General features: G+C 45.6%; 4 protein-coding genes across 5 annotated transcripts; 3 read left to right on the forward strand and 1 right to left on the reverse strand.

Annotated features, from left to right (window-relative positions):
• The first annotated feature begins 1,745 nt into the window (after nt 1-1,745).
• On the forward strand, nt 1,746-4,922 carry tmem25 (transmembrane protein 25). Of its 2 annotated transcripts, none has more exons than XM_029844425.1 (9): nt 1,746-1,900; nt 2,279-2,396; nt 2,664-3,011; nt 3,086-3,376; nt 3,466-3,597; nt 3,679-3,712; nt 3,868-3,977; nt 4,295-4,375; nt 4,610-4,922. In XM_029844425.1, the coding sequence occupies exons 2-9, from the start codon at nt 2,318-2,320 to the stop codon at nt 4,681-4,683; spliced, it is 1,149 nt and encodes a 382-aa protein (XP_029700285.1). In that variant the 5' UTR covers nt 1,746-1,900; nt 2,279-2,317; the 3' UTR covers nt 4,684-4,922. The 2 variants fall into 2 exon arrangements, with proteins under 2 accessions (XP_029700285.1, XP_011606491.2); XM_011608189.2 differs by having other exon boundaries at nt 1,747-1,900; nt 2,276-2,396.
• Nucleotides 4,923-5,904: 982 nt separating this feature from the next.
• On the forward strand, nt 5,905-7,240 carry cd3g/d (CD3 gamma/delta). Its single transcript, NM_001037983.1, is given in 6 exon segments — nt 5,905-5,975; nt 6,072-6,095; nt 6,185-6,373; nt 6,456-6,599; nt 6,759-6,823; nt 6,912-7,240. Coding segments are annotated over 6 exon segments (522 nt in total). The 5' UTR covers nt 5,905-5,932; the 3' UTR covers nt 6,969-7,240.
• A 1,004-nt stretch (nt 7,241-8,244) lies between these two features.
• On the reverse strand, nt 8,245-9,906 carry cd3e (CD3e molecule). The gene is given in 5 exon segments (NM_001037982.1): nt 8,245-8,518; nt 8,964-9,004; nt 9,121-9,264; nt 9,346-9,525; nt 9,730-9,906. Coding segments are annotated over 5 exon segments (519 nt in total). The 5' UTR covers nt 9,818-9,906; the 3' UTR covers nt 8,245-8,452.
• A 4,032-nt stretch (nt 9,907-13,938) lies between these two features.
• On the forward strand, nt 13,939-23,987 carry LOC101079069 (myelin protein zero-like protein 2). Its single transcript, XM_011608188.2, has 5 exons — nt 13,939-14,179; nt 19,467-19,636; nt 19,761-19,971; nt 20,087-20,258; nt 22,689-23,987. Exons 1-5 carry the CDS (start codon nt 14,125-14,127, stop codon nt 22,843-22,845), a joined length of 765 nt encoding a protein of 254 aa, XP_011606490.1. The 5' UTR covers nt 13,939-14,124; the 3' UTR covers nt 22,846-23,987.

Raw genomic sequence — 23,987 nt, forward strand, 5'->3', positions numbered from 1 at the left:
CGTTGGATGTTCCAGCGAATCTGTCCCAAGATTCACCTGGGAGATCCTAAACCGAGGTCACCAGTGGTGGGAGAAGGTACAAAGTCGGATATTCTGGGAGTTTTGATGGACGGCTTCTGGACACCAAACAACCAGTGAAGGACCAGTTGTCCTCCACCCCAGAGTAAAGGCAGAAACCTTGTTAGAACGGGAGCCTGTTGGCGACAGAATAATCAGCATGCTTGAATTCCAGACATTGCAAACTTGCCACCATACAAGGTTATGCACCGACAAAGCAGAAAAGGATGACTGGTACGAGGAACTACAAGGAACCGCCTCCGAGCTCCCTCTTGGTGTTCAGGGGCAACATGAATGCAAACAGTGACGACTGTGACTGAGCCTCAGGGAGTCATGGCTGGGGTGCGATGAACACCAACAAGGAGTTTGTTTTAAAGCTGAGAAACTCTTTCATTGCTTTTGGGCCTCTGGCTGATCCAGCTGATGAGTGCCCTGATATCAACACCGCATGGGAAACCAGGAAGGACCCATGGGCTGAGAAGAGCTGCTGAAGTCCAGCAGCATAAGGACAACAAGGAGAGGCTAGCATGTGGCCATAAAAACAACAAAACCTCTTAAAGACAAGTTGCTGAATGATGAATCATTGAGACATCAGAAGCAGGCACATAACAAGGACAAGAAGGTCAAAATGAGCACAGGACATGACATCCACCCTTTAATAATGAAAACTAGCACCATATAACTCTGGGATTCCCACCAAACCTGAAAAAACCTCTTGAATAAGAGGTGAAAGGTCTTTAAAAAACCAACACAAGTCCAGCTGAAGAGAGCATGCAAGCACCAAGATGGGTGCAACACTTCCGTAAACTGCCCACCTGCACCCCATCTCCACCTTAACGCCAGCCCCCCCAGCAGGAGGAGCAGCAGGAGGTCAAGGCTCGGGAAAGCTGCTGATAGTTTCTCAAGCCTTCACACCATCATCCAAGCTGTACTTGGGTCAGAACCAGCCTCAAAACCAGCTGCAACCCCGCAGTTGTTGTTTGCTAACCCTAACCCGAGTAAGACCATTTAAAAGTTTAGTAAAAGGTGATTATGGAATAAACACTGAAATAGTCTGATGACCATGGTAAAATCTAATGAAGACCAGATCAGTCCGTTGATTAGTTGATTAGTTGTTGGTCAGACTTCTCTCGATGTAAAGGAAAGACAACATCTATGGCCTGATTGTGTAGAGAAGCTCCATTCCATAGTTTTGACTTCCAGGGGTGTTGACTGAGTGTGTTCCATTTGATTAGTCCATATGGTTCTGTGTGCCGCTGCTCAGGTCTGTCTGCATGCTGCACTGCGGAGCCTTTTCAGTCTCAACTGAACAAGCACAGATGAGCTCTCGGCTCTTTGAGCCATTATTGTGTCACCTACACATATTATGGAACTACTAAAACCAGTAATAATCCAGCGGCGCTACACATTATAACATGTGCTCCAGATACGATGTCCATGGACATTTTTAGCCCTTCTCTTATATTTCCTGGGTCTGTATGTTTTAATGCAGTAGCTATTGTGTGCATGTTCCAATAATGTTTAATCAAAAGTTTAAATAATGTGTAATCAATTACACGAGCCAGTGGGAGATCTCAGAAGACTTCTGTTGTTTCACGACGCTTATTCGTCCTCAGAGGGGCAGCAGCAACTTCCTGCGTCAGCCAGCATCTTCTCACTGCAGTGTGTGTGTGTGTGTGTGTGTGTGTGAGTGAGTGAGTGAGTGAGTGGGTGAGCAGAGAGTGCGGGAGGGCTGCTGCCTCTCAGTTTTTCCCAATTGTCTCCATCCTTCAGTCTCTTCTTCGACTCATCTGCTGCCATGGTGCTCCAGCAGGAATCACGACAGCGTCTGCATAGAGTTGAGGTAATCCGCTCTCATTCCGTCTCTCTCTCTCTCATAGCTGCAGTGAACCACTTCTCATGCATCACCGAACCCACACTGTAATGGCTCTCGAGCAGTAATCCATCCTGATCCAGGGGCACGGCTGGAAGAACATGATGAGTCATCTGCGTACGAGTCTCATTTCAAATAACATTCCTGGTTTGTGCATGTGCAGGATTGATCGGAAAGCGTTCCTCTTGTCAGCTTATTTCCTGCTTTTACCTGAGTCGCTGAGGCAGGTCACATGACTCCAGTAAACACCATGTCTCCAGTTCCATGGACGCAACCATGCATTTGCTTCCTGTGTCATGGTGTCCCACCTCAGCACGGATGATTAATTATTGTTCTTCCATGCGGCAGGTCGATGTGTAGGAGTGTGTGGAGCTCCAGCAGAACAGCATGGGACATGTGTGTGTGAGGAGCTGGGCTTCCAGCGCCACTGTCATGTTGTTCCACACACTGACCTTCTCCTGGACAGGTGAGACACAAGTGCTCCACCGTCTCCACGCAGCCTCTCTCCCACTATATTTTAGCCTTTCTGTCGCAATAATCCCTGAAGTTCATCATATGTGCATCAGGTTTAAAATCAGATCTAAGATCTAAGACATTTTATAAAAAATCCTCATTGAAAACTGCACCTTTTACCAGCTGTTGGCCGGAACTGTTGGTTAAATCTAGACCGTGATGCTGTTATTTGTTGGGTTTTAGCTCAATGATCTTACATCAAGATCAACACTGCTTGCAGGTGCGATGGAACCCACCTCCAAACAGGAAGGACGGCAGCAGCAGGCAGCCATGGCCCTGCAGGAGGACGTGACACACCAGTTCAGCTGCCACTCGGATGGCCGGGATCCACGACACCCCCTGGTGATAAGGTGGCACCTCGACGGGAACTGGCAGAAGCAGGAGCCGTCAAAGCACAGGCGCCTGGCGATGACGTCAGGAAGAGATTCTGACGCCGTCCGCTTGGGATACGGGCACAACAGCACATTCTCTCTGCGGCCCAGGAAATGGAACAGGGAGCTCGTGTGTGTGGCGTCAAATCCCAGGACGGGAGAGAGATACAATGCCACGATCACGCTCAGTCTCCAGTGTGAGTCTTCAGCATGACGAAGGACACTTGCTTGTCCTGACCCAGTCAGTAATGCTGCTGCCTTTCTTTGCCAGTTAAGCCAGAGATTCTCAGAGTGAACGTCAACCACAGCGAGACCTCCGACCCTGCATTTGCCCTGGTCCTGTTTGCCTTGGTACGGTCCAACCCGCCCGCAACCATCTCCTTCGTAGACCAGTCAGGACAGTTGGTGGCCGACACCACAGACTTCCTCCTCCTGGACTCGCAAACAAACCCCCAGTTGGCCAATAACACCCTGAGGATCATGCTCAGTAGCCTATCGGGGACCCTGTCTCTGAATGTCACCAACACTGCAGGGACCGTGCAGAGCAACCTCACGCTAGCAGGTCGGGACATCCGAATGTACTTCCTGGTGTTTTATATTCGTGGTTTTTTACCGAGCTCTGTCAAATTCTGTGTGTGATTCTCTTCCCAGAGTTCCTGCAGTCTCGCGTGGAGGTGCCCATGCTGGGAATTGTGACCGGGGGAGCCATGGCCTTCATGGCCCTCCTGATCCTGAGTCTCATCGTTCTCTGCCTCATGCAGAAAAACAAGAGCAAGTCTTTTGGTAAGACTGCTGACATGGATGTCCCTCATGGAGCTGAATAAGGACTGGTCGGCGTTTATAATCGCAGTTATCTCGTTACAGATCAGCCAGTTGAAATTGTGATGACGAAGAAAAGGTCAGTGCTTCCATCTGCTAGGGTTAGGGTCACCATGATGAAGAACGTCAACTGTATTTCATTTTAAAATGTTTAAATGGATGTTTTTGGTTGATTTCGGAGGGAACATCTGTAGATGCACGGACCTCTAAAAGAGTTTTTTCTTCCCTCTGCAGCGACTCTGCCAGCATGAGAGCAGAGGGAGCCGGTACCAGTCACCTCCCCAGAGACCACATGTCTCTGCCCTCCCACGTGCAGCTCAATGATCTCAGCACTTTGACTAAAGGTACTGAACACACCTCAGACACACCAGCAGGAGCACAGAGCTTCCATTCCTCATAAAATCCTCAGTTTGTGCAAATAATTCCATCTGCAAATCAGGAAAAAGGAAAAAGAAAAGAACAAAATGAGGTGAAAAGGTGTCTAGAATCAGGAAATGCTCCGCTATATTGTCACATTTGTGTCATAATAGTAAAAAAAACAAAACAATAACTAGCAGCTAATTCATTTAGCAAAGGTTGTAGCAGAACTTGATGCCTTATGATCACTTTTAATCCTTGTTGATACTTTTGTCCAACGTTGTTCCTGTTTCACTGCCGGAAGCTGCCCAGCAAAACCCTGGAGGAGGGAAGAGAGAGGAGGAAGAGGAGGAGGAAGACCTGTCATTAGTCTATGCTGCCAGAGGTCAGCAGATGATTCTGCACTATTGGTCTGCTTCACTATTATTGATGTTATGCTTTTCTGCCTGGGGGTTCCAAAAATTTGGATTCATTTCAAAACCAAAAAATTGTGGATTTTTTTTGATTGGGCTGTTTTATCAGATGAAATGTGTTTAAATACAAACAACTGTTTATACAGGAGTAAAGATTATTGACGTGTTTGTCGTGTTTGAAATACCGTCTCCCCGATTGTTATCAGGTTTTGCCAGATATCCGATGGTGGGATACATCTATAAGGTGAACAGCACGAGCAGTGAAGAGATCTGGCTGTAACACACACACACACACACACACACGCACACACACACACACACACACTGAATCATTCTCTAAATGAAACTATTCAGTGTCAAAATATCCCAAAAAACATCATGAGAGTTTCTTTTCACCAGAGAATTTAATAGCACACCATTATAATGTATAATATGTATATGCATATGCTATATATGTTATGTTTGTTTTCATTATGCAACTGTAAAAGACGGTTTAATAAAATAAGCATTTGTCGCTACTATAATAGTGGTTTCTGGTCATGTTGCCGGTGTTGCTCACTAGGGGGCGCCAGACAACACCCACCCATACATCCATACATCCATCATTTATTCAGCCATTTTCACCACACGCAAGCGCGCACACACACACACACGCACACACACACACACACACACACACACACACACACACACACACACACACACACACACACACACACACTCACACACGCTCTGAGGGGTGATTTAGATTCTAATCAACCTAATGAACATGTTTCTAGATTAGGAGTATTTTACTTTAAGTATCTATTTTTATCCTTGTCTGCATTCTCCCTCTGTCTCACTCAAAATTCAACCTTTTTCTCCTTCAAATGCTGAGTCAGCTGGAAAAATTTAAATCAAAAGTCACCAAAAGTCTTCACCATGTAGGTGGCATTTAATTTCCCATTAAAACGATAGTTTTTGAGCTACCGTTTAGGCACTTGGCCTTTTCTCGTTAAGGTTTCGGTGCGCCGCTGCTGATCTGTGATGTGAAAGTGCTGCTGCATCTGAAGTAGAGAGATTCTTTTTTTACAGCAGCTGTGAGAGCGATAAGCAGCCCTCCGTGTGTGCAGCTGTTAGGTGGCTTTTGTGGCTTCAGTTTTGACTGGAAGCACAATTCTGTTTTCTCGCTCTCAAAAAAATATGCATCTATTTTCCCTTATAACTTTTACATTATGGCCCAATAACACATGTTAGGTTGTGTGGAAATATATTTTTCCTCCATTAACTTAAAAAAAGCACATTTTAAAAGCGAAACCCAAAACAATCAAAGAGTTCTCATCCTCTTCAATGTGTAATAAAACAGATATTAACCATATTAAACAGTACAGATATGTAGTAAAGACGAAGAATAACTTTCTTTCTCGTCAAGTCTAATTGCTGCAGTAAAATGGTGGATGTGGGGTGGGTGGGAGCTCAAAATGGCGTCCTTCCTGTTAAATATCTGCACCCGTCATCAACACAATGACAAGAAGGCAAGTCGACACACAATGAAGTGTCACGCCATCGTCCTCCTGCTCTGGATAACCACAGGTATCTCTTTACCACTCGATTTGTCTCAAATATAAATCCAGATTTTTTACTTTCTGGTGAAAACGCTTCATTTATGTTCACTTTTTTTCTGCACAGCATCTGTCAGATGTGACCTAACCGGTAGGAAATGACTCTGCTTCAGATTCAAGTCTGTAAGTGCCGTCAAAAAGCAACAAGTTTCTCTGTCTGTCTGCTTTTTTTATTATTAGATAGGATAGTCGTGAAAAGTCAGCCAAATGGAATCTTGCTGTCTTGCAAAACTCCGCTGAAAATAAAAACAGCCAACGGCCACGCGGACGATCTAAAACTGGAGTACAAAGATGAAAACAGTGGAGAGTACGAATGCGAGGATACCGGCAACGAAGGAGTCTCACAAAAAATCTACGTGAAGTTCCGCAGTGAGTCCAGAGCTGCTGATTTTTGGTTTTTTTTTGCTTCATTTGGTCACAGGAAACTTGTGTTAACTCTGAGTGTGTGTAGCCTGTGACAACTGCGTGGAGCTGGAGCTAGTTTCTCTGACTGGGATCCTCATGGGAAACCTGGTGGCCACCGTTTTGATCGGAGTGGCGGTTTATCTGACCGCCTCTCACAGGCGGTCAGATGTGAGCAGCTCTACCAGGAAAAGTAAGACTCCAGCTCCCTACAGTGACTCCACTGCTTCCATTTACGCCTTTAAACTCACACGCTCACCCTTTTGATGTTGGAATTCTGAGGTTGTTCTTCAGAATCCGGTTAAAAAAGGTCAGGTGAGTCCATCTAAAGGTGTCTCCTGCCTTCCTGCAGGCTCTGACAGGCAGCACCTGGTTCCATCCGAATCCAGAAACAGGCCCCCCAACGATCATTACCAGGTAGGTTCCAACCTCTCACCTCCTCCTCAGGCGGTCAAATCGAACATAAACTGACTGTTTTTCTTCCTGTCTTTCCATGATGGATCAGCCTCTGAACCACAAAGGTCAGAAGGACACGTATGACGTCCTGACCAACAGGAGATAGATGCAGCGGCAGTCAGCTGATGTTCACCTGGTTTTACGGTCCCTGTTTATTAGCTTCATTCCATTAAAATTCCGTGTGGAGACTTAAGGAGTGAATTGCTCATCATTCCATCGCTGCCATTTCAACGCCAACTTGTGTTTTTACAGTGTTTGTTTCAGTTCTGTTGGCGGCTGCCACAGAACCAGAACATCTTCACATGATTAGAGCTATTTTGTATTATTATTCAAGTCGCATCCCCCCCCTTTGATGTCTGAAATAAACCTTTTCTGTTTGGAAAATCGTCTTTCACATTTATGCAGAACGCTGGGATTTGACCTCATGTACATTGGACCCAACACATATAACATCTACAGTTTTGATACCTCATCGTTGTAGCGTTAAACCAGTGAGCCATCGGTAGGTTGTCGGTCCAAACCCAGACCTGCGTAATGGAAGATTGGATGTGGAAGTGGAAGAACTGGATGTGTGACTCTGATCTGAGAACAGCCGGATCGCTGCGATGCCTTCGATGGGTGTCGTCGCTACAACGCCGCCATATAAACCAGTTTGTGCCATTACACCAATAACCAGTAGAACCAGAGCCCCAAACATCTGCCTCCAGAACAGTAAACGTTTATCAAAGAGAACACGGTCATATTTATGATGATCTAAAGGATTATTGGGACTTTTAAAGTCAATCCTGAAACGCTCCTTCTTTTAACTGTGATGGAGGCGTCTGAGACAATATGGAAACATCCATATTGTCAATAATCACAACGGTTTCAGACCAATGCGCCTTCTGTCTGCTTACGTGCGTCTGTTTGATGCCCCAAAGTGGAAAAAAAAAGCTGTTTACAATAAGACGAAGAAGAAAAAGAAGAGCAGAGAGAAATGTTTCAAGAAGAATGAAGGAGGAAATGCAGTCCCCCCCCCCCCCCCCCACACACACACACATACACAGAGTGGCAGGCCTGTGTGTGGGAAGTGGTCGTTGTTGTCACAGAGCTGATGAAGATGATAATAAATGAACCTTCTGACTGTTTCCACTGAGCAGCACCGACAGCCGGCGCCGCCTGTGTTGACGCCCTGAGTCTTTCACAAGCGTGTGCGTCGCCTCCATCAAAGGACAACGGAGACACCAGACGTTTCCACTCTGCTCACGTTAGAGAAACACGAAGCCGACGCAGATTTGAGCCGCGGGAACATCTCGAAGCGAAGAAGGAAACCAGAGCTGGTGCGCTCGTTAGCTCTCATCTCACACCGCGGTTACCCAAGAGACACAGATGACACGTTTTCTGCCCAAACTCTTTTATTTTTTACAATATATTAGCTGCTTGTGCAGGTTAAAACGTCTGTGACAAAAGCGTTGGATCAGCAAAAGTGTAAGAAGAAACCGAACTTTGTTGGCTGAGGAGACTTCAGGATGAAAACAGAAATCAGTGATGTCGTGTTTGACTCGGTGGTGTTTCATCCTGATTCCTTCCCGGATCCAGCAGGTCTTTATTCTAACCCATCCTCTTTGGGTGGACCTCGGAGTACGTTCCCTGGGAGCGGGTGTGAGGGTTCAGAGGCTGTGAAACCAAAAACCACACATGCAAACTCACTGTTAGCGTCACAGACATGGACAATCAATCCCAACAGGTCAATATTTTGACAATATAATGTGTTCATTTTAAAAGTAACCCACGAGTTCAATACTAGTTCACCAATTATCTTTATTGGTGGATGCTAAGCTAAGCTAAGAGAAGCGAGACTAATGGGTCATAGCTAACTTTTGTAGCGTAAGCTGCATCCATCAGGCTAGAGGAGGATCCACGTTATTACCACTGTCATGGGGTACATCACAGCACATGGCTGTAACCTTGGTAACCTCCACATTTCTGAATAGAATCCTAAAAGAGTCGATGTCCCCGATGAAAAAACGCATCCCAGCTCTGGTCTTATATGGCGCCATACATTTAACCCTTGGCAAGTTTTACTTGAAGAAAAATGAAAACATGGACACGACATCGATACCTCGTAGTCAGGTGATGGGAGAGGTGGAGCCCGGCCTCCGGCTAGAATACGAGGACAGAAAATTCATTAACAAAAGTAAAAGTCATGCACATCTTAATTGAATCTGTGATCATCACCAAGCCTGAATAAATGTGGGGACCTTTTGGAACGATTGTACCTTTGGGGACACGAGGAAGTGCGGCTGAGCTTCTCTTCTTGGCGCACTTGTACACCATCACCATGACGACCACTGTCAGGAACATGTCCGCAGCGATGATCATACCCCAAAACCCGCCGTCTAACTCAAAGCAGTTCTCACACACTGGGGGCCAAAGAGGGGACAGATGAGCGACGGTTGCCAGGACGATACAGCCAGACCAGAGCTCTCAGTTCTTTTACTCACCTTTTCCCTGCACGTAGAAGTCATATCTCGTGTTCTCATACGTACAATGGTAGCGTCCTTTTTTATTATCATACTCAAATTCATACACAGGTCCTTTGGAAACGTCTTTTTTGTCTTTGAACCATTTCCCATCACGAGGACAGGTCATGGTGACGGATGTCCTCCAGAAGATTACTCCTCCTGCAAACAAAGGCAGAGGCCCAGTTAGTCAGTCTGGTTCTTATCGAAAAGAAACTGGAGGAATATTCCCTCATGGTCTCTCACACATTTCAGTAAAACGCTGCAGTTACACCCTCCTCGGAGTCTCCCCTTTCACACAACTCTCCCAACATGAAGCGCCACATACAAGAGCTCGTTTATATCATATGAAGATGAAATATTTACCTGGCTTGTCCTGTTCCTGTCCCTCTTCCTCTTCTTGCCCAGCAACCAGGAACAGGACGGCAAAGCACAGCAGCGCTCGGACGATCATGACTGACACCTTTGGCCTCTGATTCGCTCTAATCGGTTGGATTTTCAGTCTGATCTTCAGTCATTTAAAACTCAGCAGTTGGCGGTGGAACTCTCTGTCTCTCTGTCTCTCTCTCTCTCTCTCTCTTACGTACACACGCTACAGGAAGTGTTTTTTTCTTCCACAGTCTCATATACAAAAGGTGGCATACATCAGTATTTCCATGCTGCCTGGCAGCCGTTGTGCTTTATTTGTGTTTTCTCCCGATCAGATGCATCAACGTTTGCACGCTGAACGAAAGATCCGACCCGCTCCGTGTTTCTGAGAGGCGCCTCTGGCGTCTTCACCTGTTTTCCACCTGAGAACAATCTGGTTGTCACTGGTTCACGCAGGCAGCAGTTGTTCCTTCTGCTAAAGGAATTCGGGCCTGTTTTCGCTCATTTCCTGTCCTTCGGTGAGCTCCCGTGTAAATAAACCTGCAACAGAGCTTCAGTAAACTCCAGCAGGTCGCACTTCCTCTGCGGGATGGGGGGGTGGGGGGGAGCCATTTTGTTGGTTGCAACAACGGTAGCTGTTGTCAGTCGTTGCTGCCTGTTTGTCACGACGAGCAGGAATGACAGTGTTGCAATAAACACAATGAACACGCCGGGGTTGCACAAGGGCAGCCATCACGCGTGACAGACAGACAGACAGACAGACAGACAGACAGACAGACAGGCAGGCAGGCAGGCAGGCAGGCAGGCAGGCAGACAGACAGACAGACAGACAGACAGACAGACAGACAGACAGGCAGGCAGGCAGGCAGGCAGGCAGGCAGGCAGACAGGCAGGCAGGCAGGCAGACAGAGGATTAGCTGCTAACGTTGCGTTTATGGGTCTGACAGGAGGGCCGCGATCTTTCTGGACCTTCAGGATAACGGCTAATGACACATTTCAATGCAGCGTTTTTCTGTTCATCCCGGGCGGTTGGAGCTCTTTTCTCCCCTCTCCACTCTTCTACGCCGGCGTTCTCACGGCGCTCTGGTTTCCTGCCACATTAGGCTGATTGGGAAGCTGCTGGAGTCCTTGTGTGAACTCACTTATTGTGACAAAACTCCGTCCTGCTTTTTTGAGATGAAGGTACTGTTTCCGTGCCCGTGCTATGGCAGTTGTCAGTAATAGCACACCTTCAACTGTAGACATCAGATCCTGGATAAATCACCAGTGAGTAATGAGGATGAAAGCACTGGCAGGTGACACTGAGCACTGTGAAAGGGTTCCAGGTAGAACCCTTCTAAAAATAGACATTGCTGCGTGGACAGAAGAGAGTTATGCTCAGATTCCACACTCTTCTTTTTAGCAGAAAACACAGAACTCTATGAAAATCAGCACAATCCTGTCTAGAAATCACCAGCAGTTCACAACCAGCCACGATGGTTCTGAGGGACCCTTGTGCAGCTCTGCCCCCTGGTGGTCTTTGGAGCAACAGCTGCTCATTCCTTCCCAATGTACCAGATTGTTTCACTAAATTAACTGAAATCGAAACGTTTTCTTTGATTCTAAAGAGTTATTAAAACCATGACAGGTTTATGTGCATGAAACCACATTCATCTATTTCGCTTTAAATAATGTAATCATTTTATTTGTTTTAGGATATTGCATTTAAATGTTGTTTGCTGTTTAAATTTCCCTGAGGGAGTCATTCCAAAGGGATCAATAAAGTGGAGTTGCAGTTGAAGTTAAAGTAAATACTTTCATTTAATCCTTTAGCTACAATTTAATCATCAAGAAAGATAGAAAATACATTATTTTGTGCTTCAATGAGCTTCAACTCAATAATATTCATATTAAATATGCTCATATTATGAAAGGAACTCTCATGCTTGACTGGATACGATAATGATCTTTTCTTCTGAGAGGGAAGCACCTGAGTGATTGGACACCTTGTGTGGACTCTAAACTGAGCTTCTCTATAGAGTCACCAGCACCATCTGAGATTTACAACCTCAGGCCAACACGGCCTGATGCAGCTTCAGGGTCGGAGCAGGTTGGTGGATCCATTGTGGAGAATTCAGCCAAATGTTCTAAAAGAACGGTAAGAGCACACAAAACCTCCCTACTGTTGCCTTTCCACACATTGAAACACTCAAAACCTCCAAAAAAAAAAATCAGGTTGAGCCTTGAAGGTCTATACCGTCTCCCTGATCATTGGTGCAGACTGAAACGACATTTTTCAAGCATTAACAACAGTAATGATCCTGCTCTATAAACTAGATAATTGAGCCTAAAATGTAAACATGACTGAGATATCTGCTGTCACTGTGAAGGTAGACAGCATGGAACGTCCCATCTCGGAGCAGCCATGATCTTTTAAGGGAGTTAATCAGAAAATTCCATTTTTTAAATAGTATTTTTCAGTGATGTTTAAGTGAAGTTTTCCTTTTAAAATTTACCGATTCCTCCTTTTACTGCCCCTCAGTGAGCTGCAAGTCCTGTGGTGGGCAAATGAAGAGGACTGGAATAGAGGGACGACCCTCTTTGTAGGCATCCAGACGTTCTGTGAGGTGAGAGGCAGCATGACTACGGAGGCATTTGAAGGTGAGGAGCAGGAATTTAAAGGTGATACGGAGGGTCAGAGTGAACTGAGGAGATGTGTGGAGAGGAGGAAGCTCTGGAGAAGCTCTGGAGAAGCTCTGGAGAAGCTCTGGAGAACTTCTGGGCAGGTTTTCAGTTGGGGAAGGTCCCTCAGGCTCCTCTTGAGACCGTAGCTGCTGATGGTTGGGCCCTAGCTGGATCTGTTTGCTACCAAGGCTGGAGTCTGTCCGGTCACAGGACGGGTTTACAGCAGGAACATCGGTCCACATCGGAAGGGGGGGGTCATCAAGACTGGATATGGTTGAGGGGTTGCACGGCAACAAAGAGGCTATTGTGGAGCAGGGGGGCTTCTTGAGGAAAGACAGGATGTGCCCTTTTTTCCCTCAAGGTTGTGTCTTTGTTTTGAAATGAGAAGAGTGAAACTGTCTTGAGTGGAAAGTTTGTCTTTAGTTTCCGAATACATGAATATGATCTATATCGGGGGAAAGGACTGACCAGTAAAGCTGAATAACTGCTTCCATCCTACAGTAAACACGTAGTTAATGCTTAGTGTAATAATGTTTATTGATATATGTTTAAAAGTCACCTTTTAAGGAGTTTAAATTTATATTCAGACGCTATTCCAAAACTTTTAAGGATTCTCAAAGATTTAAAAAGGGTCAATTATGATCTCATTCTCTCTGATGAGATGATGGAAACAGTGAAATCTGAATTTGAGCTGCAAATGTTTGCAAGCGAAGAAAGGCCTGAAATTATTCAGATGCTTTGCTTTGACACTTTAGCTCTGGGGGGGGGTTCCTTTTCTTTTACAGGTTAAGAGGCTGAACAACCACATTTCAAACTGCAGCCTAAAACCAAACCCGCAACCTTTTTAGTTATGAAGAGCAGCCATCTTTAGGAGTTTGATGCATGTAAACGAGTAACTAATTTAATCATTTCATGCTTTCATTTGTTCTGCTTCTCTGCTATTTTTGGAACTTTCATGGTCAGCTTTGCTCCTCTCAGCTCTTTATGTTGACTTTAGCTGTGTTGACTGAAGGGGGTTCCAGTTTGGGGATTTCTCCAGGGGACCTCTGGAGCCAAATCTGCCCTTTTGCCACTGGCATAAAGTCCTGATCTAAGTTCCAGGTGACTTGGGGAAGGGGAACCGACGCTCATGCCAGGATATCAGCACAGCAGAGGGACCCGAATGTGCGTCATACCAAAAAAAAAAAAAAAAACAGCGACGGAACTGAAACAAAAGCATCATAAAATCAGAGTGGTTCTTAAATGGTAAACGAGGAACAAGGAACATTTAGTCTCAGTAATAATGGGTAGTGAAAAGCAAATAGTGTAATTACTCCCAAGTTTCCAAGTCTCCACTCGACCCTGTTTGCGTAATAACGTGGAGTTGTTGTTGAACAGGTTTGGTGAACACCAGGAATGTTCCCGCAAACATTACTACATTTCAAAATGTTCACGACAGGTATAAAGGTGTGTTGTTGGTCGAACATTTATTGATTCTATAGTGTGAACCGTGTGGCCCGTGCGTAAGAGGCGTGATGAACACTGCCTCCGACACTCCGCCTGGTAATGTGATGGGAGGGTGGTGATTAAAGCAGGAGGGCAGCAGCGAGTTGGGACGCGTCTTTCTGGAGAGAAGGTGGAGGGGACAGGACTGACTCTACCCTCCTGAAGGCTTCTGAGACCGTGAGACAGCGGCGGGGCTTCACTGAGAACTGATTCTGCTCGGACAGTCTCCGGTGCGTCCGTCCAATGTGCGCCACAGCGCTTCGTCTCCTCACCGTCCTGTGTGGACTGGCGGCTTCAGGTGAGACACAAAGCTAATATTTTCTCCTCTCCAAACCTCTTTAATGTCGTATAACCACACACAGACGGAGCTGGATACATTTATGTCCATAAAGAAACGTCCTTCGTAGTAAAGTGGTGCGTTTATGTCATCGCTAAGTCTTTTTTTTCTTCCTTAATCCAACTTAAAATGAGCCACCAGAGAGAGTCAAACAATCGAGGCTCAGGTTAGAGTCGAAAACAGGTTTGAAGGCTCAGTGGGGAACCGTAATCTTGATCTAGGAGCGCCCGTCGTGCGTCACCGGGAGCAGGACAAGTTGCCTTCAGATTTCCTTTAGACCGTTTGTTCCCCACCTTAAACTACGCGCATCATATTGTGCTTTGATTTAAACCTGTATCCGTCCTTTGAAGGGGAGAAGTCCACTTGTTTCCCGTCAGCAGGAGGTGGGGGGCCCAGGTCTGCGGGCTATTTCCCCCTCGGATTCCAACAGTGGCTGGATGCTTAATGGGAAACCTTTTAATAACGTAGATCGCTGCGTCGTTCAGACTGTTTATCATTGAAGTAATCTGTGTCAATCACATTTAAGTGGATTACATTGATCAGACATCTTGATCCACCGCTAAAGAGAGCCTTGTTGGCTTTCACTGACAGGCTGCTTCTGTGTCTTAAAGGCTGGGAGGCATCAAAACAACAGCACATGCAGGTCGGTTCTGATAACAGCTCAGCAGGACTCTGGTTATAATTCAGCCAAAAATCAACCTGCAACTCCAGTTCAAGTTCAATGATCTCTGTGTTATATTTTGTTGAATAGTTACTTGCTTAGTTCACAGCCCCCCCCAGCCTGAATTGGAAGTTTCTGTTCCTGAATAAAGTGTGTGTGTGTGTGTGTGTGTGTGTGTGCGCCGTGCTTCTTTAGTCATAAGCAAACACGGACGGCTTTTGGAAGTTTCTGTAATTAGATTCTTCCTCTTACGTTGTTCTCCAAGCAGGCAGCCAAAACATTCACCCGCTGACAAGTGTTAGCTTGTCCAGCTGTACTGGTTCAACACAGAGTGGGCGTCTCCCAGGTCTTACTGGGGATCTGGCGTGATCTCTTATTCACCTCGCGTGGACTCTGTGTGTTCCGTGTCGACGTTCCAGCAGGATTATTGGCTCAGGCGGTTTGTGAGAATGATACTGGGATAGAAAAACAACAAACTGGGCTTTAGGTTTAGCGCCAGGAGAGAGGCTGGGAGTCACTCCCTATGTAAAGTCCTTAAACGCGGTCTGCTCCAAATGTAAACAGGGAATTAAGAGTTTGAGATGCTCCGAACGACTCAACCTAATAATATGCTTTTATTTTGAAATGATTCACAAGGTTTGCAGCACAATGCTGATAGAAAGAATCCTGGTTGTAGCTCTTAATGCAGGTATTGAGGAGAAGTTTGCTGAGGCGTGATTCTCTCTGATTCAGAGCGGGGAATGTGAAACATGGATGTGTGATAAAAACAAGAAGCCAAACCAGTCCTTCAGGTGCGGGACTGCCAATCCAACAAGAGGCCGACGATGTGTCGAACCAGGGTGTATGTCGCACATAAGAGCCGGTAATCCTGCGGAGGAGCTGCTGAGTCAGCAGTGGGGTTGTGCTTGGAGGCTGTTTGATGGATTAAACTCTTATCCCCCACGACGCATTTTCCTCTGGGAAGCTGGGCAATTTCATCAGGAGCAGGAGGGACGAGAAGGTGTTTGACGATTGACCCGGTTAGAATCAAAAATGGTGGACGGCGTATCGAACCGCTAACTATGACTGTCCGGTCTCAGACACTTCCAGATGCCAAAACTGTGCTCGTGACGTCCCGCACGCTTGGAAACCAAATCAGGAACGTGGTGTCAGTTTCAAAATGTCCTCTCTCCATCTCATGGAGACAAACCTGTCGCTCACAGGCTTCAGCGTGAAAGCTCGGCCTTGTTAGGGGGAGAAAACGGGGCTGGAAACGCTCCGACCTCTTACAGCGCGGACTCTTTGTGTGTTTAGACCCATCCTAAGTGTTTCCTCTTGGGCAGGAATCGGGTTTCCTGGTGCTTTTTTGGTGCTCCCTTTGTGTTTGAGCTATAATGAAGCGAGGAAAGCCACAAGCACACACCATCAAGGAAACGATGTAATCAAGCCTGTTCCCTGATTTACACACGTCTCACACGCAGCAAAACCTCTTAATAGTGTAAAATCATTTCCTCATTGGTGGAATTTACTCAGGGACATTTATCGTGAGCTGATGTGCTGCAGTTAAGGTATCTGACTCAGGGCTGCTAATTCTTCCAAAATATGCATCCATCTCAATCTGTAGTCAACCTGTGGCTGTTGCTAAGCGCAGTGTGTCCTCCTCTGCTCTCTGAGCGGCGCCCCAACTCTCCCGTTAGCCCACCGCCGGCGCCGCCAGGCCACAGATTGTGCTGACTTTATTGATTGAACACAGAAGGACGTTATAATTAATGCACACGGCCGCCTGCAGGAAGCCTGTTTCCACGGAGACCGTTTCCGATATAAAACGGCGAAATCTTGGTATAATATGTCATTTAGAGTTTTGTAAAATACATTTAAAACCTTACTGGGGACGACCACAGGCTGGCCTCATGGTGACTGGTTTTCCCAGTTCAATGTTCCCTCGTCTGTGGAAACGCAGGAGATCGGCTGTGTCAACAGCTTTGCTTCTCATTTACACCTTTAGGCCTCCTAATGTTGCCTTTTAATCTACATTAATACACTTTACAGTATATATCACAGTCCGCATTTTACTGTCTATAATTGAGACAGTTTATTTTGTCAAACTCTAAATATGACCTTCCCACATGCTAGCGCGATGTTTAGCAATAGCATGCCATTTAAATCTATGAAGGATTGCTTCCCAGATGGTTTCATTTTAACCAGCCTGAAGTGGAAAGTATTGGACATTGACTTGTGCAGTTAATTGCAGATAAAAATCACTGCAGCCTGATGGAAACAGAGAAGCCGTGAGTCATCCGAACAGCACATAAGCCAAACTAGAAAGATTAAAACGGCCTTTTGAGTGCAAAAATCGCAGCTTTGACACAGAGCATAGGTCACTGTTTTTATCTGTGGCATTAGTGGAAAAACAGATAATTGTCTTTATTTCCTGAATTGACAATTCGACCCGACCCTCAACATAGCTCCATGTTAACAGGGCATGAAAAACTCTCTCTCTCTTTGCGTGTGTGTGTGTGCAGGGGTGCGTATGCACAGGGTGTGTGTGCAGGGTGTGGTCACGCAGGATGTCCACTCATAAACACATCAAGGCTGCTTGTAGACATTGGACAAACAAACAACAGAACCATCTCATCTCCTTCCTTCAAACCACCATCCAGCGGCTCATCCATCTTCCCAATCCTCTCCTTTTTACTCCTCATCTCCTGCCTCACCTCCTTCTTTTTGCTAAACCCGGCGCCGCGCGTTCACTGGCGTTCCTCCCTCAGGAGTTGGTCGTTGCTAATGAATGATTAAACAGTCATCGTGTAATTTCTGCTGCGGGGACAAATCGGTTTAGCAGCTGAGGAACTGTACATAAGTGTTCTGCCATTCTGCTAATATTAATTTGGTCTTCAAGAAGGCCTAATTAACCTTTAATCCTTAACGAGCCCTGTCTGCATCAAAGGATGGTGTGTAATGAAAGCTATTCAATTTTTGGTTATTGAAAAGAGATTAGCTATGCTTATTTAAATCCATGCACTGACTAGATTAGCTAAAGGGAAGGCATTTGAAATGATGTACTGGCCGGAAGGAACGGCTCCTCTCGATTCATGAAGCATGATGAATCATTTAGCGCGAGCTAAATAATTTTGAGGGGGAGGATACACAATCTAATATACAGTACAGCTGAGCCGTGCTCCCGGGTGCAGAAATGGGGATGTAAAAATGCAACTTTAATCCGACATCGACGGCATGAGGAACATGTGTGAGCTGAATTGGGATCAGTCGACACCAGTGGTAGCAAAACATTTTAGCCCTTTACTGCTTCCTCATCTGAAGCGAGGTCTTTTTATGACTTGAAACATGGAAACTTGTGGTTTTCTCACTATTGTGTGTTAGGCTGATGAAATCGCCTCATGATATGCGAATGTGAGCATGTGCGCGCCCGTGACGACCCCCAGGGGCCCCGAATACAAAGAGGTGGAAGACTAATGGAAGATGGATGAATGGTCTCAGCCGTTGGTTGCATATGTACTGTAGATGTGTATTTTAATTCTAACACCCCCCCAAAACACACACACAGCCTATTACTTCTATCTTTGTGAGGACTTTGGGTGTATTGGGGAAAAGTCCAAGGGTCAAAACCAAGTCTTGACCCTCAAAAATATGAGGACCAGCCAAAATGTCCTCACTTTGCTGGTAAATGCGTATTTGATTTTCAGGATGTGACGAGGGGAACCTTTTGAGCAGAGGAGGGATCGTAAGGAACAGGTCCTAATGATGAGCACGTGCTGATGCCATCTGTCAAAAGAACATTGATTAAATTGGATCCATTAACACCAAGAACAGACACAACTGATAAAGCCCCCATTATTCCTTTCAGTAAATTTAGCCTGACATGATTGTGATCTGAATCTTTTTTTTAAATCTATTATGCTGAATCATTTTAATGATAATAACGGAGCGATTGAACCTCTAATTGTTTCACACGTCTTCAGTTAAGCTGCTCTGTGGACCAAAAGTCAGATATTTGACCACACCCTCTCGCCTTTAACTTATTTACTGGTTAAAATATATATATATATATTGATCGAGGACAAAGTGAACACCGGTTGACTTCACAATGACAGCGTACAGTAATTACATGTTTTTTCCTGCAAGAAAAATACTATTTGAGTGGAACAATTAGCAAAGATGGACATTTCTTGTAGCGTCTACACTTGGTAGACGGACTCATTTAAAACACATTAGGCTTTTAGAGAGTTGTCAGGGTCTGCTGATGACAGACAGGCCCATCAGCTGGCTCTCTCATCCCACCCCACCCCACAGGAAACTCCCCCCAGCCTGATAAGACACAGAGCAAGTTGGGAGCCGAGCCCAACAGCTGGTGAGGTGTAGTAAGGGCTGAGTAATGGAATCATGGTGGTTCTGCAGATCTGGAACAAATAAACTGGATTACTGATAAGATATTTGAGAGAAACCTGTTATTCCTTGCGTTGAAGTTTTCATTATGAGCGAAAACCTTCAAGTTCCCGCCGACGACACGTGTGAAAACATGGATTCTCATGGAAGCCTCTCGCATAATTCCTAGCAGAACATTCTGTGTAAGCTCCGTGTATGTCGCAGGAGTGCCAAGGGTGAGCGGGATGCGAGTATACACCCCCGGGGACGTGGAGGCGGTCAACGGGACCGATGTCCGTCTAAAGTGCACCTTCCAAAGTTCTGCGCCCATCAACCCAAACACTATTGTCATCTTCTGGAGCTTCAGGCCTCTCAAACCAGGCAGAGAAGAATCAGTAAGTAAAGCCTCAGGTGGGATCCGACCCCTTCACTCTAAGCGGGTCCTTGGACCATGGAGCTGTGCGAACAGAACATCCTTTCAAGTTCAGCCCAATCTACCTACCGCATTTACTTTTTTAGGTCTTCCACTACCAACAGCGACCATACCCACCCCCTGATGGCATTTTCAGGAAGCGCGTCATCTGGGCCGGAGACGTGATGGGCCGCGACGCCTCCATCATCATACAGGAGGTCAAGTTCATCTATAACGGCACCTTTGTCTGCCAGGTCAAGAATCCGCCGGATGTTCACGGCCCGAGCGGAGAGATTCGGCTCCGCGTGGTCACTACAGGTCTGCCCCCTCACTCCAAACAAAATATCCTTCCATCCTTCCAGTGGTGGGAAATCATAGCGCTCACATGTTCCTGAAATGTTGCTGTCTTCCCGTGTCACCTTCTTATCTCCAGCCTCGTTCTCCGATCTTCTCCTGCTGGCGTTGGCTATCGGAGGGGGCATCGCCGCCATCGTGTTGTTCCTCATCATCGTTGTGTCCTGCAGGCGGTGCAAGAAGAGGAGACAAAGGCCGCGAGAAAGATGCGAGGAGGCCCCCCGCAAAGAGAGAAAAGACCCTACAGTGTGGTAAGAGTGAGAGGAGAGGGAAGGGGGGGAGGAAGCGTTGGAGAAGAATGGCACACTTCCTCTCTCACTCCCATTTTAACTCTGGGGATGAGGGCAGGTGTTCGTCCTTCTCGGGGCCGAGGGGTTGATTCCTTTCCTGCTGGATACACCACTTCAACTTCTTTCCACAACTGCACCCTTTGGATCTAAAAAGCGGACCACCCACGGGCACCTGCCATTATCAAGGGCTCAGTTAAGAATTGTGGAATCGTGTAGAAAGTTGTAGATATGTAGAACTTTAGCCAAATGCTGTGTTTCTATCACCATGTAGCCTTTTGTTTTCAAGTCACAAAGTCCTTTTATATGCCTGAGTGCAGCAATGGTCTCAGCACAGCGAGCATTTACAGGTGCAGCACCCTTTCTTCATTTATTTATGCCCCCAATTCTGTCCTTATAATTTGTCTCCAAGTGTCTCTTGTGACCATTGGTTTTTACCCAAGGCCTAAAAAGTCACAGCCATTTATTAAGTTAAATAATTAATGGGCATACGTCTCGCAGACGCTCTTGACCTTTGAGTGTATTCTCGCCTTATGTCCCCGACGGCGACCGGGGTGATATTTGGTGGTGGTGTGTATGTGCGCCGCAGACATCACACCCTCATCAACAAAAAGACAATAACTACATTTTATAAAACGCTGCTGCAGCACATGCAAAGCCAACTGAAGCTCGCGCCCACAACCAGCTGTGGCTTTCAAATCTATTGCCCTGATTATTGATGGAAGCCATATAAAGCTCAGACCTTGCTGCACCGTACATAAATAAGGCCTTTCAGACTCCAAACTCATTTCCTGTACAGAGTAAATGATCGGACATGTTGTCCCGCAGCGATAAGGAATCCTCTCGCTTATATTTGTATTAACACAAGTTGTGATTTGTAATAATAATGTAGCGAAAAGTAGAACACTGAACCACGGTTGAGCAGTTTCTTTCTCTGCTGTTTGATAATGAAGTTACCGTCAAAACATGTGCAAAGATCCAGTTGTCATATATCTGCTGTCAAACTACACTCTTGGAAATAATGATGCCTTTTTTTGAAGGGTTAAAAGTTCCATTAGCTTCTGACAATATTTCTTAGCGTGAAGGAGTTTTCAGCGGATCTCGTGCGATCCAAAGAGCCTTACTGGAACCACCAGGTTGAAACGGTTGAATTTTAAAGTACTAGTTCTTCACTGAACCTTTTTGATTACAGCCCACTGTAAAATGCAGAAGTTCTTCTAACTGAATCTCTAAAAGTTTACGGGCTATGTGCCATCTTGAGAGTGATCCAAAATCTGTTCTGTCAGAGCCTGATGCTGGCTGCTTACGTGTAATGTTCTGTACCCATTCTCACACTTTGAGTGAGTTTCTTGGAACCGGTGAGTCAGAGCGTTGCTATTTTCTGGTAAATTTGCTGCTGATAACACATGTACCATGTGTTCTGAAAGATAATGAAAGCAGGCCCACAGATGAATGAAAGATGGGCCTATCGGAGTGTGGAGCGAGTAGATTCTGGCACTCTGTGACAACAATTCTAAATATCTTTCAACCTGCGCCACTGTGATGATCAGGACCTTCAGGTCCTTGTGGAACTCCCTGAATTAGTTCTGGATAGAACCTTTTGTAAAAAAAAAAGAAAAACAAGATGCATTGCTGATTAAACTCTTTGCTTAGGCTCAATAATCTTGTACTTATGATTCCAGATAAAACTCTTAGAGTGGGCCCTAAATGAAGACATCTGGTGGTTCTAGGTCGAAACTTTTAGGTTTCACAGATTTTCAGCTCTATTTTTTTTATTTCCAAGAGTGTACACTGGGTGATGTGGTGTAAATCTCTGTCTAATTTACTCCTGATGTATTGTTGTACATTCCGTGTTGTTATGATCTTGCAAAGATAATCAAGGTGCTATGAAAATAGACATTCCTCGCAGAGTAGAAGCTCAAGCTTGTAAATCACATTCCCTCTGTGACGCAGAGTGTCTTTTTTCATCAACATGCTTCTTTTGTGGTAAAACCTCCTTCTGGGACTTCTCTGTTATTTCCGAGGCTTTGAGATCTATCTCTTAAAGACGGCACCAGTGTTTACTGTCAAATGTGGCTCCTGCTAACAGCCGAGCGTCTGAAAGACTAAATCTGTGAGGGGGGAGGAAACAGATTTCCTGTAATCAGCTGCAGCCATGTAAACAGAGCATTTGTTAATTTCTTTTCTTAATTCTGGTTAACTCTTCGGGACGCTAACTCTTCCCTGCTGGGTTCATCCTGTCGGCTCATTTCTCATTTCCCACCGGTGTTTGACTGTGCTCGCGCCTCTACGCGAATGATTCACGGGTGTGTCATGCACGCATTTATGTGGTGACCCCTGTATGTGTCTGACTTTGACCTCGTTGATGCATGGCTCTTTGTGTTCGTGTCCCAGCCACCCGTTGATGGCAGCCCACCTCTACAAATCAAACACATCCGTAGAGATTGACAGTTCAGATGGCATGATCTCAGATCCCAGCACCAAAGACTCAAGTTCTTCTTCAGAGGAGAGCCCCAGCTCAGATGAAGACGATGGTGACGACTCGTCCTGAGGAGGCAGGGACGGACAGAGCTGGCTATCACGGGTAACGCCTTGTCAAAGCGCCAGAACATGGTTCATCAGAGGGTGAAAATCGGAAAATTTGACAGGTTCTGGTTGAGGAGGAGGACAAGCGCAGCTTCTCAATGTGACTAAAGTTTTGAAGGATGATAAAAAGTATTAGTCAGTGCTTCCACAGTGTGAGGGATGAAAATGTTGGGACCATGTTACAGCCGAAGCTGAGGGCCACCTTAGGACCTGTCTGTCTGTGGTAATATTTCCTGTGCAGGTAGTTGTGACCTTATATTAGGAGTCAGATTGAAAAAGGAAAGCTTTATCTCAACTTTTGAGGTTTCCCAATTCTCCACCAGAAATACAAGGATCCAAAAAGACAAAGATGTTACCGTGAGGCACAGCTCACAACTACATTCGGTCCCAAAGTCATTTCATGAAACCTTAAAAGTCCCTAAACCAAAATCGGAGGCACTTGTACCTTTTTTCCCCCTTTTTTTCCCAAAAAGAAATGCCCAGTTGTGTAAAATGACCTGTAGCAAAACACCTTCGCACTGTGCAATCCAGGACAACTCTGTTTGCATGTTCCAGGAAATGTGATAAACCTCACCCTTCTCGTTCTCAACACGCATGGAATAAAACTGCTGCCCAGGTTATAATAGGGGAGATCCTCTCTTGTCTCAGGATGAGATCCTGCAGGAATGAAGAGATATACCACTTGCCAAAGAGACATTCTGAGGTTTAATTTATACGTTTAATCATCTTCCAACATGCGATGTATTTATTTGCAGTACCAACAGAGTCCAATAGGGGGCTCTGCCTGAATCACAGCGGTTTTTCTCGTGATTCTTTAATGGAATTATGTCACATCAGATAATCAGAGAAGCCTCATTGGAGCCACCACTCACAAAACTCACCACACACACCTGTTCAGGTATGAAAAACCTTGATCTCCGTGCTTCATGTGTACTAACGATGACTGTAATATACTGTTTTTTTCCCCTAAAGCAGATCTTTGTACCTATAACATGGAACAATATAGATTTGTACATGTTTAGTTAATGCCAGTATTTCACCACAGTGTATAAAATATGTTTGTTATAGAGCTTTTTCTTTTTTTATTAAAATATTTTTTAATAAGAA

Source organism: Takifugu rubripes, chromosome 11, assembly GCF_901000725.2.
Source record: "Takifugu rubripes chromosome 11, fTakRub1.2, whole genome shotgun sequence".
Taxonomy (NCBI): domain Eukaryota; kingdom Metazoa; phylum Chordata; class Actinopteri; order Tetraodontiformes; family Tetraodontidae; genus Takifugu; species Takifugu rubripes.

Bases quoted from the DNA above. Each gene is read 5' to 3' on its own strand.
- tmem25 (XM_029844425.1), top strand. From the start codon at position 2,318: ATGGGACATGTGTGTGTGAGGAGCTGGGCTTCCAGCGCCACTGTCATG. The intron at 3,598-3,678 runs GTAAGACTGCTG...ATCTCGTTACAG, and splicing joins AAACAAGAGCAAGTCTTTTG to ATCAGCCAGTTGAAATTGTG. The intron at 3,978-4,294 runs GTACTGAACACA...CACTGCCGGAAG, and splicing joins TCTCAGCACTTTGACTAAAG to CTGCCCAGCAAAACCCTGGA.
- LOC101079069 (XM_011608188.2), top strand. From the start codon at position 14,125: ATGTGCGCCACAGCGCTTCGTCTCCTCACCGTCCTGTGTGGACTGGCG. The intron at 19,637-19,760 runs GTAAGTAAAGCC...TTACTTTTTTAG, and splicing joins AACCAGGCAGAGAAGAATCA to GTCTTCCACTACCAACAGCG. The intron at 19,972-20,086 runs GTCTGCCCCCTC...TCTTATCTCCAG, and splicing joins GCTCCGCGTGGTCACTACAG to CCTCGTTCTCCGATCTTCTC.